Below are 16897 nucleotides of genomic sequence, written 5' to 3'. Positions count from 1 at the left end.
GGTTATCTTAAATTGAGAGGACAATTGACTAACATATTTCTTCTATATTTACCTACTTATTATTAATCATATCTATATGATTGACTCAAAAGATAGCGTTGATGCTGGTCCTAATTCCAATAAGTACAAAAGTCAAACATATAACTAACAAAAGAATTTCTACTGCTGGTGGGACCAATCAATGTAGATTTGGAACTTTATAATTCATTAATGGTCAAAGTAAAACCTAAGCTGTCAACAAAAACAAAACAAAAAAGTCAAAGGTAAAACCGAAAAATATGACCTTGAATTGGACAAAGTTAAATCAAAATGTGATAGAGGGTGAATTAAACTCTTTCAGAAGTGTTGAATTCGAGCCTCAGCAGGAACATTTTCCTAGCATTAATCGAATTTGTAGATTTTTGTCATAGAATATAGAAATCAATAACCAAAAAAAAAAAAAGTGATAGAGATCAATAACATCTCCCTTTTTTCTTACTCCAAGGGTGGGGAAGAAAATACAAACATGACCTAAAGCTACAATAAGGAAAATTGAGAACTTTAAAGGAATAAAGGCATATACATATCATAAGATAGAATAATCATGGTAAAAATTGGTTGAACCAACCATGACAGGGACTAGTTACATAAACACACAAGAATAAAAACAGATCTAGCTAGCTAAATTAATTCCTTATTTCCCTCTATTTTTAGTAAAAAAGAACTTTTTGCAATTGAGTTTGGCATGACTAAGGTTAACTAGTGTAATGAAATAGGCAGCGTAAGATACATGACAACATTTCATTTTAGCGGCAACGTAAAGCCAATAACCAAATATGCGCGCCCATGTCACTGTTGTCGGTTACAAGCGGCCATTTGGTTTTCTCTATTGCAATTCACCACTCCATGTGGTTTGGCACAACATAAGAAACAGAAAAAAAAAGTTTTTAGCATTTATTATTCAAGATGTTACATTGTCAAACCTATATTACATATAGTACTTTTTGTAATTAACTAATCAATTAACAAAAATGTGTACCTTGAAAAGGACATATGGCCTTGCACATTGGATACTATTTTTTCTTACTTATAAAACACATTTTTTTTATTTAACGATCAGGATGTCTAAGTCAACTTTCGTGTAACATGTCTAATTTCACAAGATACCGTGCAATCTCTCACTAGCAATAGCTATTAGGTGACTCTATCCACGAAGATTAAGACAGATGAAAAGAAATCAGCTAGTATTTTGTTTTTTGTATATGCTAGGGTTTGAACCTAAGAGCTCATGATTCTCAACTAAATTCATTGACCATTAGGTCACATCTTGGAGGTAGTACGCAACACATCTTTCCTTACTTAATAATCTTTCTCTGTTCAACAATACTTGTCCACTATTGACTTTGCGCGCTTCTTAAAAAACTATAAATAGAAGGATAATATACCACCCTTTGAATATACTAATAAATACAATATCTTGAAAATGTAATAAATAAATACCTATAATTAATGATAAGAGTAAATTAGGAACTAGGAACTAAATGTAAAATTATCCATTGATTTCATATATTGGGAAAATATTATTGGACATCCCAAATTAGTATAGTGGGCAACTATTGTTGGACGCATAGAGTATTACTCTCCATTACAATTTATGTGACATAGTTTGAATTAAGACTAAAAAAAATATAAATGAGATATTTAAAACTTGTACAATATTTGCGTGTATAAATTTTTTAAACTTATGACCCTAAACATGTTTGTCATAACACTCGTGGCATTATAAAATCTTTTCATTAAGAATAAAATGTGAAATGCTTAGTTAATCATTTTCTAATTTGGAACAAACTAGAAAAAGAATGTGTCATATATTGCAGATAAAAAATAATTGGATAAATGAACTTTTTGTAGATTAAGAAATGATAGAAAACTTTTACATGACAGAAAAAAGAGTGTTAATGAATTGACTGCAAAAGAAGTAAGTCCCAACATTGTGATAATGTTGGAGATAATTGTGTCAAGTATGACGGCTGTGATTTAATAGTAAAAGAGATCAGCAGCTTATAATCTCTATAAAATAATGCAGCATAAGAATCTAACTTTTTCCTTGAATCTTTTTATCACAACATAAATATCTAATTTATTTTCATAAAAATGTATCTATGTGAGAGGATCACATGAGAAAGTGATGGACGATTTCTGTTTCGTTTTCTTACACATAATAAATTGTCACCTTCCTATGATGTAAGGCAAGTCCAACCAATTTCTACCCTACCACATTTTTAGATTGAAAAATTACAACTTTTTAGCTTCAAAAACCTTAGTTTTTCAAATGCAAAATACCCATTAATCTGTTTTACTAAATTGAAATTATGCAAATCAAGAAAAAAAAAACATAGTCTTTTCTTGATTCTTGATTCTTGGTTGTTTAGTTATTAGTGACTAGAGAAGATAAAAGACATAAAGACAAAAACTCAAAAAAGTAAGCAAGAACATAAGTGTACAATTGAAAAATGATGTACTACTATTAACAGTATTCAGCAGGGAGAATTAATGGAAGGAGAGGAGAGAGAAAAGAGGTAACAGAGAGAAAATAAAGAAGGTCCAGTACACCTACAACTGCCACAACTCAGGGGTTCCTTGGAGTAGCAATAAAGATTTCTTCTTTTTTCTCTTTGGTGCATTACATTTTTAATAACAGAGAAGAAAAATAAAAAGAATGTTGGGTTGAATTTATATTTGCATAAAGGTTGATGATTTCTTTCATGATTTTTGTTTCAAGAAAATGGGTCATCATGGTTTTAGGATTCTTTTACATTTTCTCTTTATCATCACCTTCATTCTTGTATCTTTCTGTTGTACACATATTTTGGTTAGGGATGTCTCATTGAATGCTGCAAAGTACTTGAATAGTATTCATGGCTTTGAAGAGATACATTATATGGTTAGAAATGGGGATGGAAATGAAAGTCCAATTGGAAAGATCTATGGAGGGAAGCAAATCTTGATTGTGGAAAAGTTCAGAACTTTGCTTGGACTAAGGAGGTTTGGTCCAAGAAATGATGATTTTGCATATTTTGCAGTATCACCTTCACCTTCTCCATCACCATCAATTGCCCCTGAAGCTCCAGCTCCTTCGCCGGTGCCACGAGTTCATCGGCATCCTCATCACCATCCCTTTATCCCAGCTGCACACAGGGTAAGGGTGAAAAGAAGAGGGAGGAGTACTAGAGTTTTAACAGCTGTTCTTGTTTCTGCTGGGATTTCAACTGTGTTGTGTGCAATTGCCCTTTTTTGGGGCTGCAAAAAGTTCAAGAAACAAAGAAAGAAATCAACTAGATCAGTGTCACTGTTCAGCAGTGAAGCAGGAAGTGTATGTAGATCAAGGTACGGTAGCTCTCAGAATTCAGTGAAAAAGGTAACTTCTGATCCAGGCCCTGACCTTTTTTACCTTGATTCACTAGAAGTTGCTCTCGAATCATCGGAATCGATTTGTCTAAATAAAAGTTCTGTAATTGAAAAAATTGACTCAAATGAAAACATAGCAAACAATACATTGAGTGAGAGAGATGAACAAGAAGAGGAAATCAGTGTGTCAATGCCTGATGATGATAATTGTTCAGGTGTTGGAGAAATTGTCTGTGTTTATGAAAGTGCAGATTCAATGAAGTGTGATATCAATGATTGTAACTCTTCCAGTGGTGACAAAATAGTTCCTGAGGAAGTTCATTCATCAGATGATGAAGAAATATTCCATTCTTTATGTAATTCGCGTTCGTCTAGTAATAGACTATCCAATGTTTCAGCTGGTAGTCTTATAGATACCTCAGAAATTATGCCTCAAGATGAATTAAAAACCTTAACTTGTTCTGTATCCTCCTCAACACACTTGTCTACTCCACCCCCACTGCCTCCACCTCCACCGCCTCCTTTGCCTACATTTCCAACTCAATCTCCTTGTAGGCCTACAGTTTCTTCAGTGAAAATGAAGTCGAAAGTTTTGAGTCATGCTTCATTGCAAATTGAATCATCCACTAGAAATTCAGATAGTTCTTTGGAAAATGATTTGTTACAATCACCTCCAAATCAGGCTAAGCCTGCTGGAGGAATTCCACCTCCACCTTGTCCTCCACCATTTGCAAGTGAAAGTACTAGTCTTTCAAAAGGCCCGCCCCCTCCACCGTCTTTGCCTTGCCAACAATTGGCATTAGGCAAAGATGGAAGTCCACTCCCAAAATTGAAACCACTTCACTGGGACAAAGTAAGAGCTGCACCAGACCGATCAACTGTTTGGGACAAGCTCAGACCAAGCTCGTTCGAGTAAGAGTGTTTCATTTTTCTCCTTTAAGGTTAGATATTATTATTCCTTATTTTCGTTATCAGTTCAGTCCATTTACAAATTTATGTTCGTGGAGCAGATTTGATGAGGAAATGATTGAGTCGCTTTTCGGCTACAATCTACACAATTCTATGAAGATTGATGAAGGGAAAAGCAAAACTCCATCTCCAAGCAAGCATGTTCTTGAGCCTAAAAGACTACAAAACATAAGCATACTGTCCAAAGCTTTGGGTGTGACTGTAGAACAAGTTTCTGAAGCACTAATAAAAGGTAAGCAATTCTAACTTTCATCTCCCTTTGCAGAATTGTGTCAACTTGTCTGCACATTATTCTATTTCCTCATGGAATTAATAAGATTAAGTGTCATCGTCTCTTACAACGTCTTCCTAATAGGAAACGGATTGTTTTTGCCACAACTGGAGGCTCTGGCTAAGATGGTACCTACTAAAGAAGAAGAGGACAAACTGTCAAGTTATAAAGGAGACATCAATGAACTAGGGTCAGCAGAGAAGTTTGTAATGGCAATGCTTAAGGTGCCATTTGCATTCTTGAGAATCGAAGCCATGCTTTATCGCGAGACATTTGATGATGAAGTTAATCTTCTCAAAAAATCTTTCTCAATGCTAGAGGTAACTAACCAAAAAAAAAAGTAGCTTTTCTCACTTATCATCTGATAATAATGACTAAAGTTAACATTTTACTCTCTCAGGAGGCCTGCAAGGAACTCAGATCAAGTCGACTGTTCTTAAAATTGCTAGAAGCAGTGTTGAAAACTGGAAACAGGATGAACATTGGGACAATAAGAGGAGGAGCCAGAGCATTCAAACTTGATGCCTTACTTAAGCTATCCGACGTAAAAGGCACTGATGGAAAAACCACACTGCTTCATTTCGTCGTTCAAGAAATCATTCGATCAGAAGGCTTGAAGGTCTCACAAAGCATCATGGGAAAGATAGACGGGAGACGCAAGATTAAAACTATTGCAGACAGAGAGGAAGATTACAAAAGGATGGGTCTTGATCTTGTTTCTGGTCTAGGCACTGAGCTATTCAATGTCAAGAAAACAGCCACAATGGACTTGGATGTCATAGCAACCTCAGTCTCAGATCTATCAGAAGAAATGAACAAGATAAAAGCATTAGTAACAAATGACTTGTCTCCATTTGAAAATAATGGTAACTTTGTGCACTCAATGACAACATTCTTGAATTATGCAGAAAGGAACCTAAAGGAATTACAGGAAGACGAGAATCGAGTTCTTTTACGTGTTAAAGAAGTCACAGAATACTTCCATGGAAATGTAAGCAAAGATGAATCCAACCCTCTCCGGATTTTCGTCATTGTGAGAGATTTCTTGAACATGTTAGATCATGTATGCAAAGAGCTTAGAAGCTCAAAAACACCTAATAGTCCTAACCCTCTAGCCCCATTCAGATAGGATTGTGTGTTAATAGTTTTTGTATGTTTCTTCTTTTAACAATTTTCAACTATTGTGTAAGATTTTGTATCAAGAATTCAAAAGTTATTGGCCTCAATAACTTGTAGTCATAATGAATAACAGTGTACAATAAGGTCATCAAATGTGGTAACCAAACCTTAAAAGGTGGCAAAATCAATCCATCTTGTGCTAGCGTTTGGCGATATGATTTTGGATCAGATTAATCTGTTTGACTACGAACTTTGATTGGATTTTGAAAATCACATTTTCAAATATTTTCAACAAGTGTAACCAAATCAGAAGGTACAAAATCAAGATTTGAGATTCCCCTTCTGAAATGGAAGGATTGAGATTCCTGGAGGCCAATTGAAGCAGAGAGTAGACATCATCATTTAACCACTTTATCTTAATAAGGATTTCTGATTTCTGACATGCACTCATAGACTTAGTTGTCAATGCAGAATTTGTATTTACAAGAAGAATATTGACTCCTTTTTCAACATCAATAAAAATAGCTCAGCAGCTTCAACTGGATAACAGAAAAGATCACCATCTTTAGCTATATTTAGGAGTGGCATTAATTTTTTACATATTTTTTAGGGTTGAATTCCCAAAAAATATGTTTGGCCAAATTTTTTTTTGAATCACGCTTGAAGTTGAATTATAAAATTTCCAAGAATTTGAAAAATAATAAAAAGGTTTTTTTTTACTTCTTTCCATTTAAACTACTCATAAAAATTTAAAAACAACTCTAATTTGTATTTGTGGTTGAACACAACTTTCAATTTTCAAATATCATTTCACTTCATAAATAAAAACTTCTTCTTTCCAAAATTCATAATAAAACATGACCAAATGCCTACTTAGATCATCTTTTTGTCAAAAGTAGCAAAATAATTATCACGTTTGATCAATATGCAAAATGAGCTTATTTTGGGAAGTATTAAAAGTATTTGGGGATAATAACAAAAAAAAATTAACCAAATAATGAAGAACTTGGGTTGGTAGCTTGTGTTTGCAATATTTTTAAAATTAAAGAAAATAAAAAATACCCATGTGAAAATGGTTCACAAATGTCCCTCTCTTTTTTTAATCTTTTGATCTAAAAACATTATATATCCTTATTTTTTACTTTAATATATCTCTCTTTTCCACCTTTTGTTTTAAAACTCTCATCAAACCTTTTTTTTTTATAGTGACAAATGTTTAATCATTATTATCAGTGAAAAAGAGTGCGCCAAGCAGCCAGCAATATACAAAAAAAAAATTGAATAAAAAACATATTTAACAATATTTTTGAGAATGAAGTATAAAAACATAATTTCACCAAATTGATTATATCATTACAAAAAAGAAAAAGTAATCCTAAATAGGAATTGATACGAAGTTCTACCCTTTAATCGATTAAGGACCGGAATTAAAGTTGGAGTAAAAAGCGTAAGTTGCTAAGAATTTGTTATTTTTTGTATTTATTTAATTGATGTTCAATTAGAATTTGTTATCCTAATTCATATAAAATAGATTTTCTAATTCTAGTTTAATTTAATTTCTTATTATTTGTTATAAATAGAATGTTGCTAACAGAAAGCGCTTTATATATATTTTTATATTATCGTTGGTGCTCAATAAATCAAGAACATTCGGGGACTTTCATTAACCGAACGGGTACCCACGTGTTTGATGGTAATTGGTTGATTGATGTGTAAAATATTATTGAAGCAAGAAACAGCATATCAACTTCTGCTATTGGAGAGAACACTCTAGTTTTATGTCATCAAACTAAAAATTCACTCACAACTCACAACTTTAAATAGCCTCAATAATCAAGTATTCATCAATCAAGGGAGAATTAATGAGAATGAGACGTTCAAAAGATTTCAAGAACTTAGCATTCTTGATTTTGCTTCTTTTTGCTTCAGGTGACTATCTAATTACTCTTATTACCTTTAAGAGTTTTCTTGTTTTTTTGCCTCCTTTTACTTCTTAATTTTACTTTTGTTGTTGTTTGGGTATTGCTATACATGCACAAGTTTGTTTTTATATATTGTTGAAATTATTAGGGTGGGTTAAAGTCCCCACTATGGTTGGGAAGAGACTCTCTATTTATATGAACTTGGACAATTCTGCTCTCGTGAGTTAACTTTTGGGTTGAGTTAGGTATTAGCGTAGGGTTTGTCTCGTTTGGGCCCGTTCCATGGGGTGTTAGAGTGGGTTAAAGTAATGTAGGAATTGGACGGGTGGTTTGCTTATATGAATTATTTGGATAATATGAAGTGACTTTTGGGGTTGAGTTAGAACTAGATAATTTGTTTGCATATTTCAGTTTATCTTCTCTGTTTTCATCTTGTGAGGCTAGTAAAAATAGAAACTTTCCCATATAAATCAGTGGTTTTCCTGTAAAGTTGTAGTTTTTTTGTTGAAATTGTCACAATTTTCCTGATATATTTATTTGTAGTTAGATTCTTGATATTTCTGATTGCTTTTTCTTGTTCTTCAAAGATAAGTTGAATTTCACTGCATGATGAGCAGCTGACTGTTTTTTTAAATGTTCTGGAAGAGTTTTGCTTAGGAGTAACAGTAGCTGCTGAGAAAAAACAGAAACAGAATCTTGGAACAGTGATTGGAATTGATCTAGGGACAACATATTCTTGTGTGGGTGTATACAAAGGTGAGAACAATGTCGAGATCATAGCGAACGACCAAGGAAACAGAATCACCCCTTCATGGGTTGCATTTACTGATACAGAGAGGTTAATTGGAGAAGCTGCAAAGAACCAAGCAGCTCTTAACCCCGAACGGACTATATATGATGTTAAACGGCTTATTGGAAGGAAGTAAGTTTATGATCAGCTAAAAAAAATTGTTTTGTTGTGAAAGTTGTATTGTGGAGCTTGTGTGATTTTTGGTGTTCTGATTTTATTTTGTCGGTGTTGTTTTGGTAGGTTTGATGATCCGGAAGTTCAGAAAATTATCAAAATGTTGCCTTTTAATATTGTGAACAAAGATGGCAAGCCTTATGTAGAAGTGAAGATTAAAGAGGGCGACGTTAAAGTGTTTAGCCCAGAGGAAATTAGTGCTATGATTTTGCAGAAAATGAAGGAAACAGCTGAGGCATATCTAGGGAAATCAATTAAGCACGCTGTCATCACCGTTCCAGGTAAACTTAAACGACATTAAAAAGATATCGATAACATGTATTTTCACATAATTGCTATAACTTTGATCATGAAAAAGTTGTTCTCTTTTTTTTTTGTTGTTGATTGAGTTATTTGGTTCATATGTAGCTTATTTTAATGATGCACAAAGGCAAGCAACCAAGGATGCTGGTACCATAGCAGGGCTGAATGTAGTTAGGATAATAAACGAGCCGACTGCGGCTGCTATAGCCTATGGATTGGATAAGAAAGGGAAAGAACAGAACATTTTGGTGTATGATCTTGGTGGTGGCACATTTGATGTTAGCATACTTAGCATTGATAATGGTGTTTTTGAGGTCCTAGCAACGAATGGTAACACTCACTTAGGAGGAGAGGACTTCGATCACAAACTAATGGACTATTTCATCAAGTTGATCAAGAGGAAATATAGCAAGGATATTAGTAATGACAAGAAAGCTCTTGGAAAGCTTAGAAGAGAATGTGAGAGAGCCAAGAGGGCCTTAAGTAACCAGCACCAAGTACGTATCGAGATCGAGTCTCTTTTCGATGGTATTGACTTCTCCGAGCCATTAACAAGGGCGAGATTCGAGGAGTTGAACATGGATTTGTTCAAGAAGACAATGGGTCCAGTCAAGAAGGCATTAGAGGATGCAAACTTGAAGAAGACGGATATTGATGAACTCGTGCTCGTTGGTGGGAGTACTCGAATTCCAAAGGTGCAACAGCTCTTGAAGGATTTCTTTGATGGGAAAGAACCTAACAAGGGTGTTAATCCTGACGAAGCTGTAGCTTACGGAGCAGCAATACAAGGAGCAATCCTTGGTGGTGAAGGAGGGGAAGAGACCAAAGGTAACTAATTTATGTTTTTTCCTCTGATATAACAGAAGCATTTTTTGTTGTGTTTCTTTTTTAGTTTGCATAACATGGTTTTGACATTATTATTATTTTTTTCTCAGATCTTTTGTTGCTTGATGTAACTCCTCTAAGTCTGGGAATTGAGACAGTTGGTGGGGTTATGACAAAGTTGATTCCAAGAAACAGTAGGATACCTGTCAAGAAAACCCAAGTTTTCACCACCTATCAAGACCAACAAACATCTGTAACAATTAAGGTAACATTGCTAGAATTTCAGCAATTGTTTGACATCAGACTGAAGTCTGAACTATAGTTGGTCATTGTTCCTACATGTTGGAAATAAGAACTAACACAATCTTATGGATATCCTTTAGGTATATGAAGGTGAAAGGAGCTTAACGAAGGATTGTCGCGAACTTGGAAGCTTCGACTTGTCTGGTATACCACCTGCTCCAAGGTAAGTTTTGATGAATGAGAAGTAGCTAAAAGGAAGGAAAAAAACCTTTAATATCATTTTCATGAGCTTTGGAACTTCTGATCCAAGTACATAATGTTAAAATCTTTTGTAGGGGAGTGCCACAAATTGAGGTGACTTTTCAGGTTGATGAGAATGGAATTCTACATGTAACAGCACAAGACAAAGCAGCTAAGAAATCGAAATCTATTACCATCACTAGTGACAAGTCGCGTCTAAGCCAGGAAGAAATCGATAGAATGTTGAAGGAGGCGGAGGAGTTTGCAGAGGAAGACAGAAAGGTAAAGGAGAAGGTGGATGCTCAGAACAAGCTCGAAACATACATTTACAACATGAAGAACACAATCAACGACAAGCTCGCAGAGAAGATTGATTCTGATGACAAAAAGAAGATAGAGAACGCTCTTAAGGAAGCTACAGAGTGGTTGGATGATAATCAAAATGCGGAGAAAGAAGACTATGATGAGAAGATGAAAGACTTGGAAGATGTATGCAATCCTGTCATAAAGAAGGTCTATGAGAAGAGTGGTGCTAGTTCTGCAAATTCAGGAGATGAGGAGGAGGAGGCTTATGATGAATTATAGAGCGAACATACTATATTTTGTATTTTTGCATTCATGAGTAGCTTTCCTTTTTCTTTTTGCATTTTTCATTTGTTGTTTACCCTTTAAGATTGTAGAGTAAACTTGGCCATTTAATTTGACTCTTTACTAGTTTTATTTTCACCTGCATTCTTTTCTTCCATTTGTTTGAATCGCACAACTGGTTCTAACGCATAACACTACTATTACTCTTGAGTTAAATAGAAAACCAATTTGTTTATTAGTTTACATAATAATACTATTACCAAGGACTGTATTTTTGTATGATCTGTAGAAACTTGAATTAGTGTTGTGGAAGAGCTAAAATGTTTTAGAAGGAGACCTGAAAATTTATATTACCAGGTTTTATTGAAGACCTAATGAGGTAAGCCTCTTATTGAGTACAGCAATTGAACATGCAACTCAGTGACACAGAAGTAGCTATTGGCACTCGGAAATTACCAAATACCAAAACATTTTTCTACCGTAAACTCTGATAATACGAAATACTAATGAACAAACTAATATCGAAAAACATTGAAACTATATTTACAAAACACAAATTCTATCAATTTGATCCTTCAACAATTTCATATTGCCGTGTCACTAGAGAAAAGGAACAGCCAACGAGAAAATCCCTAGCCTATCGCAAGAATAGCATCTCCAAAATAACTCAGTAATGGTACAATTTCATATCATTCATAATTTAACAGGGAGCAAGATTAAAACCACCAACAATATATAAAGTGCCTGATAATGTCACATTGGAACAACTTGAAAGTATATCTCAAAAGACACAAACGAACAAGAAACAGAACAAAACTTATAGTTCTCTAAAGATCAACAAAGATAAAATTACCTTGCTTGGAATATTAAGTTTTAACAAGAAAATGAAAATCCAAGTGATTTCAACATCTGATTTCAAAATTGAAACAACCACTAAGTCTAAGATGGCAGGAATCTAAGAGAAGCTTGAACTAGTAGGTGCACCACCACCAAAACCTCCAGATCCACGGCCGAATCCAGGTCTTCCACCAGAACCCTATAAAGTGTTAACATGATAGTTTAGAATTGGGTGAAATAACACATGATATTTGATCCAAGATACTTTCTCATGCACCAAAGTATCGCCAACACAACTTAATGATGATTCACGCACCAATGAAGTGAAGAAAAACAAAACTCAGGTATCAAGACAATAATAATTCTAAAAGACAACACCATACTGAGAAGAAAAATGTAGCAGATTACTGACATTCAGACCGAAGATACTTTTTTTAACAGGTGAAGCTGACTAGGTTCTCCCACGGGACTACAAAACCCAAATAAGGCAGTACATAGGAGAACCCAAATCAACAATCAGCAACTCACTTCGCTGCTTTTTTGTATTTCCCTGACTAATATCTCTATAGACCTAATATTGCTTGGACTCTTCCAAAGTAGTGAATTTTATTAAAGGATCCAACAATGGTGCGGCAATATTTACGGAGTCCGAGCAACTAAGCTATAGGCAACAACTAATCTGAAGCAAATAACATACTGACAGGTAGAATGAAGTCGAGCAATAGCATGACCAACGAATTCAAGTTGATCTTTGGATAAATTAGGTTACTCCAAGTTTTAGGTTTCAATTGGCAACTAAAATATGCACTAACCGGGAACAAGACCAACAACAAAATGATAACATCTAGATGCTGCAGCTGATGAATATGGTGACTCCATTTTATACCAAGGGAACAGTGAAAAACTCCTTCGAATCTCAAAAGGGAAACTACAGGAAATTTTGTTAGAATTCAGAAGCTTGTTTGAGCTATTTCAGACACTTATCAGTGGCATCAATACATTTCCTTTCAACATATACAGAATAAATAGATAATTCTTATTCAATCAACAGAAACATAGTCTATTTACTTCAAACAACAAGAAAACAATGCTCATAAATACAATTGTTAGGCTAACTAAAGTAAAAAAATATGCTTCAGCATTTAAAAGAAAAGAGCAATTACCCTGAAAGCAGGCTGGTAGTCAGCTGGAGCGCCACCCTTCTCACCTCCAAACTCACCAGGTGGACCTCTAGGTCCAGCACGGTAACCATCTCTGTCGCCAAACCTTGGCCTATCACCCTCAAACCTTGGTGGTCCACTGCAAAACCAGTAACACATCCATAATTATTTTTTTGAACAAATACACAACGAAAATCAATTAGAACTCGCAAAAAACTCAATTACAAACTAATCAATCAAACTGAAAGGGTAATTACCGTGGACGATCGCCTGGAGGGCCACCCATGGGTCGACCAAGGGGTTTAGCCGATTTCTTCAGTGTAGCGGGGACAATTTCAGATGGAAGGTTAAGGTAAGTCCTGAGGAACTCAATGCCATCATTTGTAAGGTACCAGTAGTAGTGCATCCAAGCGAATGTCTCGCGAACATACTCCTTAGATTTGAAGCTCTGCATCAGTTTGATAACCTGTAGATTTGGCACATCGATTAACGGATGCTTGGCCAAGTTGTAATCCTTCTTCGCGTAGCACACTCCCTCTACAACACCACCAAAAAATCACATCATAAAATGAAACTTACGAAATGACGTACAGAAAAAGATGAAGAGATAAAGATACTGACCTTGGAAGAGGTATTTGGAGATCTCTCTACGGTTCTTCTCTGAGATAATCTGAAAAAATTGACAAATTCGAATTAGAAACTTCGATAGAAAACAGAAGGCCTCCGTAGATGCAGATAGAGGAAGAGAAAATACCATGGCTGCTGAAAGAAGATTGGGGAAGTTGTGAGAGAAATCACACAGTTGCCTCCAGCGATTTCAGCAGCAAAGTTTTCTGTCCTTGAACCCTAGATTGCGACGTTTTATATGATAGGTTTGGAATCTTAGTGGGCTTTTCTTAGTTCAAGTTGAAGCCCTAAACGGCCCATAAGAATGTGGATAATGCTGGCCCATGATACTTGGTGGATCCTTAATACAGAAACCGATGAGATGGCTAGAGACTTGAGTTATGCAGCCAAGGATTAGTTGTAAAAAAAATTATTTATATTTTTTATGTATATGATTAGTTAGGTAAAGTTAAGTTAGAGTATTTCATTTTCTATTTTTGGTATAGAATAATACATATTTTCTCTCATAATTTATATGAGTATTAATTATGTTAGGTTTGTAAATCGCAAATCAAACACCTAATTACTTTTATATCTTTATAAATTACTTCTTAATCGGCTATCAAATATATGATACTATTATTTATGCATAATTCACTATCAAATCAACTACTGAACAACCCCTAAGAGCTTGTTTGGATGATCGTTACACTACGCTTCATAATTTATGATATTGTATTACCCTATATTATTTTGATAAATATGATATTTGGATATATTTATAAGAGGCAAATAAATTTTCATTAAACATGCATGATAGTTTTTAATTGCAAAAAAAAAGGCCACATATCAATAATTTGAAGAATAAATTTATAATGTTACACACAAAAAATACAGGATAAAGTTATAATTAGGAAAAAAAAAGATATGTAAAAATAAAAGCATGATTACAAATATTAAGAGAAATTAAGGAAAAATAAAGTATCAATGTGATCATATTGAGGGGTCGTTTAGAATAATTATTTTAAAGTGGTTTATACGTTAAAAGTCATAAATTAAAAATATCCAACACAAAATAATATTTGTATAATTACTTACTAATAGACTAAATAATATGATATTCATTACGTGTCATTTTATATCTCTTAGTTTGATTATACACAAAGTAAAAAATAAATAAAGAAAAAATCTAAATGTTATTATCTTAAACTAAAAGTATATAAAATGTACTTAAATGTCTTTCGAATCCTAATACATTGAACATGACATGGGAATCATTGAAATGAAAAAATTTATTACATATAAAGAGTAATGTTTTCTGAATATATACTAAAAAGAAATAGATTGAATAGTTGATTTTTTAGTTAGTGAACTCGAAATTCTCTTGAAAAACACACCTTAATGAAACTACATATAAAATTTAAGGAGGCCTATGATGGTTTTGGAGTCAAAATTCATATATAAAATCAATATGGTTAAAACATATATATAACAATGTATATCATGTCTCACAATACATTATACAAAATTTTGATATGTGATATACAAAAGATATGTGAATATATAGAGAAGATGTATACATATATACAACGGAAATATACATTACGCGTCAACTCAATTTATTTGATGCATAAACTTTAAAAATCGACTAGACAATAACTCTTCAAATCAACTCCAAGTAAGCTCAAAATTCAGCATATGCTTCACCCCTATGTTCTCAACAAGATATTTGAACACCCACCTTCAAATTAGAATTAACACATTTTGTGCATTTGTTAAGTTTGAGAGTATCAACATTAAGGATGGACTTTAAGTTCTTTTTTCAAATTTAATAATTTAAGTAAAAATTAGGCAAATGACATAGTATAGGAAAGAAATTACTTCCTTTCCCCACTCTTTCATTAATTACCAAAAATCCCTTATTTAGTGTTTTCCGGATACATAAAATAGGAGCGTTGATACTTTAATTTATAACGCGCTAATACTTAAATTAGTAAGTTGTTGTTATCAGTTTAATGCGTTAAATAAGGGATTAAAAACTGAAATTATAATTGACTCCCACAAATCACGGTTACGTTTCTTCCTTCAACCAATCAATAGTTCATAATTGTCTAACTGATTTTTTTTTTAATTTCAAATCACGCTTGTTTTTTACTTTTTTTAATCCTCTAACGTTCTCCCTGTTTTTTGAAAAAAGAATAAAAGTTTTATCTCTCTCAAATTTGGAACGCTATTTTGTGAAGATTCGACATGAATATTTCGATCTTGTTAAGGCATTCTGGATCATGGGAAAGTGATGTTAGATACGAACGATACATAAGTGATGGTATAGTGGTTTGTGAAAATATTTCGTTTGTGAATCTTATTTCAGCAATTACAGCTGAATTAGGTATTGATAAATTCAAAAAAAACATTGAGGTCAGATACGTTGTTGAAGGAAATTCATCTCCATTGTGTATTCGGAATGATATGAGGGTGAAATTGTACATAGAAATTAAGAAACATGAGGTGGGATTCGGTATGTATCCTCTATGCATTGATACCTCTGATAAAAGTGATGAAAAGATACAAAATTTCGATGCAACAACAGGTGCAATCGTGTGTGTTGAGGGTGGAAAAAACGACGCAAAGGCTCTAACCATTGTTGAATCAAAAATTGGTGATTCATACTACATACCAGAAATGGAGGTGAAGAATTATATATCAGATACAAATATTTCTGTTGTTGAAGTGAAACAAATGTACAAGGATAAGGCAACTCTAAAGGCTGTAATGGAAAAATACAAAATAAAGAATAGCTTCAATTTTAAGGTTAAAAGATCTGATAACAAAAGGTATGTGATAAAATTATCTGATAATTTTCTTCATTTTTTTTTATAGTGTTTGTTAATATGTTTACCATGACACTGATAACATGTGTTACGTGCCGTCGTAGGTGTTACGTATCATGTTCGTTTTGAATTGCTTATGGTTATTTATGTATATATTTAGAATGGTAGATGAAAAATGATTAGTTTGAAAATTGTGAGCAATGGATACAATAAATTATCATATTTAGTGAATTTTGAATTGGGTATCAAATTTGCATCTGAACATGATTGAATGTGTACTCATTAAACTTTCTGGTATAATAATATATTTTGTGTTGTTCTTCTGTTTTTATTTATGTATTAGTACATTAAACCTGATCAAGTAACAAATATATATGGTGTAATTGCAGCTACGTATTAGTCTGTTATTCAGATGATTGTTGTTGGAAATTGAAGGCCTCTGTTAGGAAAAATTCAGACATATTCAAAGTTAGATACTTTAATAGTGAACATAGATGTCCATTGAGGGATAGGGTATTAAGTAAGGTACAAGCTACTATTGGGTTTGTTAGTGGTGTGACAGCTCCAATATTGGGGAATCATAAAAGGAAACATACTCCCAACGATATAATTACTGATATTAGGGCACTCTA

At 33.6% G+C, this 16897-nt stretch overlaps 3 protein-coding genes across 3 annotated transcripts; 2 read left to right on the top strand and 1 right to left on the bottom strand.

The window, feature by feature from the left end:
• The first annotated feature begins 2538 nt into the window (after positions 1 to 2538).
• Positions 2539 to 5898, top strand: LOC125848009 (formin-like protein 11). Its single transcript, XM_049527785.1, has 4 exons — positions 2539 to 4299; positions 4398 to 4588; positions 4712 to 4947; positions 5028 to 5898. Exons 1-4 carry the CDS (start codon positions 2765 to 2767, stop codon positions 5754 to 5756), a joined length of 2691 nt encoding a protein of 896 aa, XP_049383742.1. The 5' UTR covers positions 2539 to 2764; the 3' UTR covers positions 5757 to 5898.
• A 1601-nt stretch (positions 5899 to 7499) lies between these two features.
• Positions 7500 to 10947, top strand: LOC125848033 (luminal-binding protein 5-like). The gene is made up of 7 exons (XM_049527817.1): positions 7500 to 7675; positions 8314 to 8590; positions 8699 to 8913; positions 9041 to 9763; positions 9871 to 10025; positions 10144 to 10226; positions 10339 to 10947. Exons 1-7 carry the CDS (start codon positions 7609 to 7611, stop codon positions 10826 to 10828), a joined length of 2010 nt encoding a protein of 669 aa, XP_049383774.1. The 5' UTR covers positions 7500 to 7608; the 3' UTR covers positions 10829 to 10947.
• A 596-nt stretch (positions 10948 to 11543) lies between these two features.
• LOC125848327 (40S ribosomal protein S10-1-like) lies at positions 11544 to 13692 on the bottom strand. Its single transcript, XM_049528180.1, has 5 exons — positions 13583 to 13692; positions 13450 to 13498; positions 13086 to 13365; positions 12832 to 12967; positions 11544 to 11867 (listed from the first exon to the last, which is right to left on the bottom strand). Exons 1-5 carry the CDS (start codon positions 13583 to 13585, stop codon positions 11787 to 11789), a joined length of 549 nt encoding a protein of 182 aa, XP_049384137.1. The 5' UTR covers positions 13586 to 13692; the 3' UTR covers positions 11544 to 11786.
• Between the last annotated feature and the right edge of the window lie 3205 nt (positions 13693 to 16897).

Source organism: Solanum stenotomum, chromosome 1 (assembly GCF_019186545.1).
Source record: "Solanum stenotomum isolate F172 chromosome 1, ASM1918654v1, whole genome shotgun sequence".
NCBI classification, from domain to species: Eukaryota; Viridiplantae; Streptophyta; class Magnoliopsida; order Solanales; family Solanaceae; genus Solanum; species Solanum stenotomum.
The sequence above is the reverse complement of the archived record's forward strand: the minus strand, read 5'-3'. Positions and strand labels throughout refer to the sequence as shown.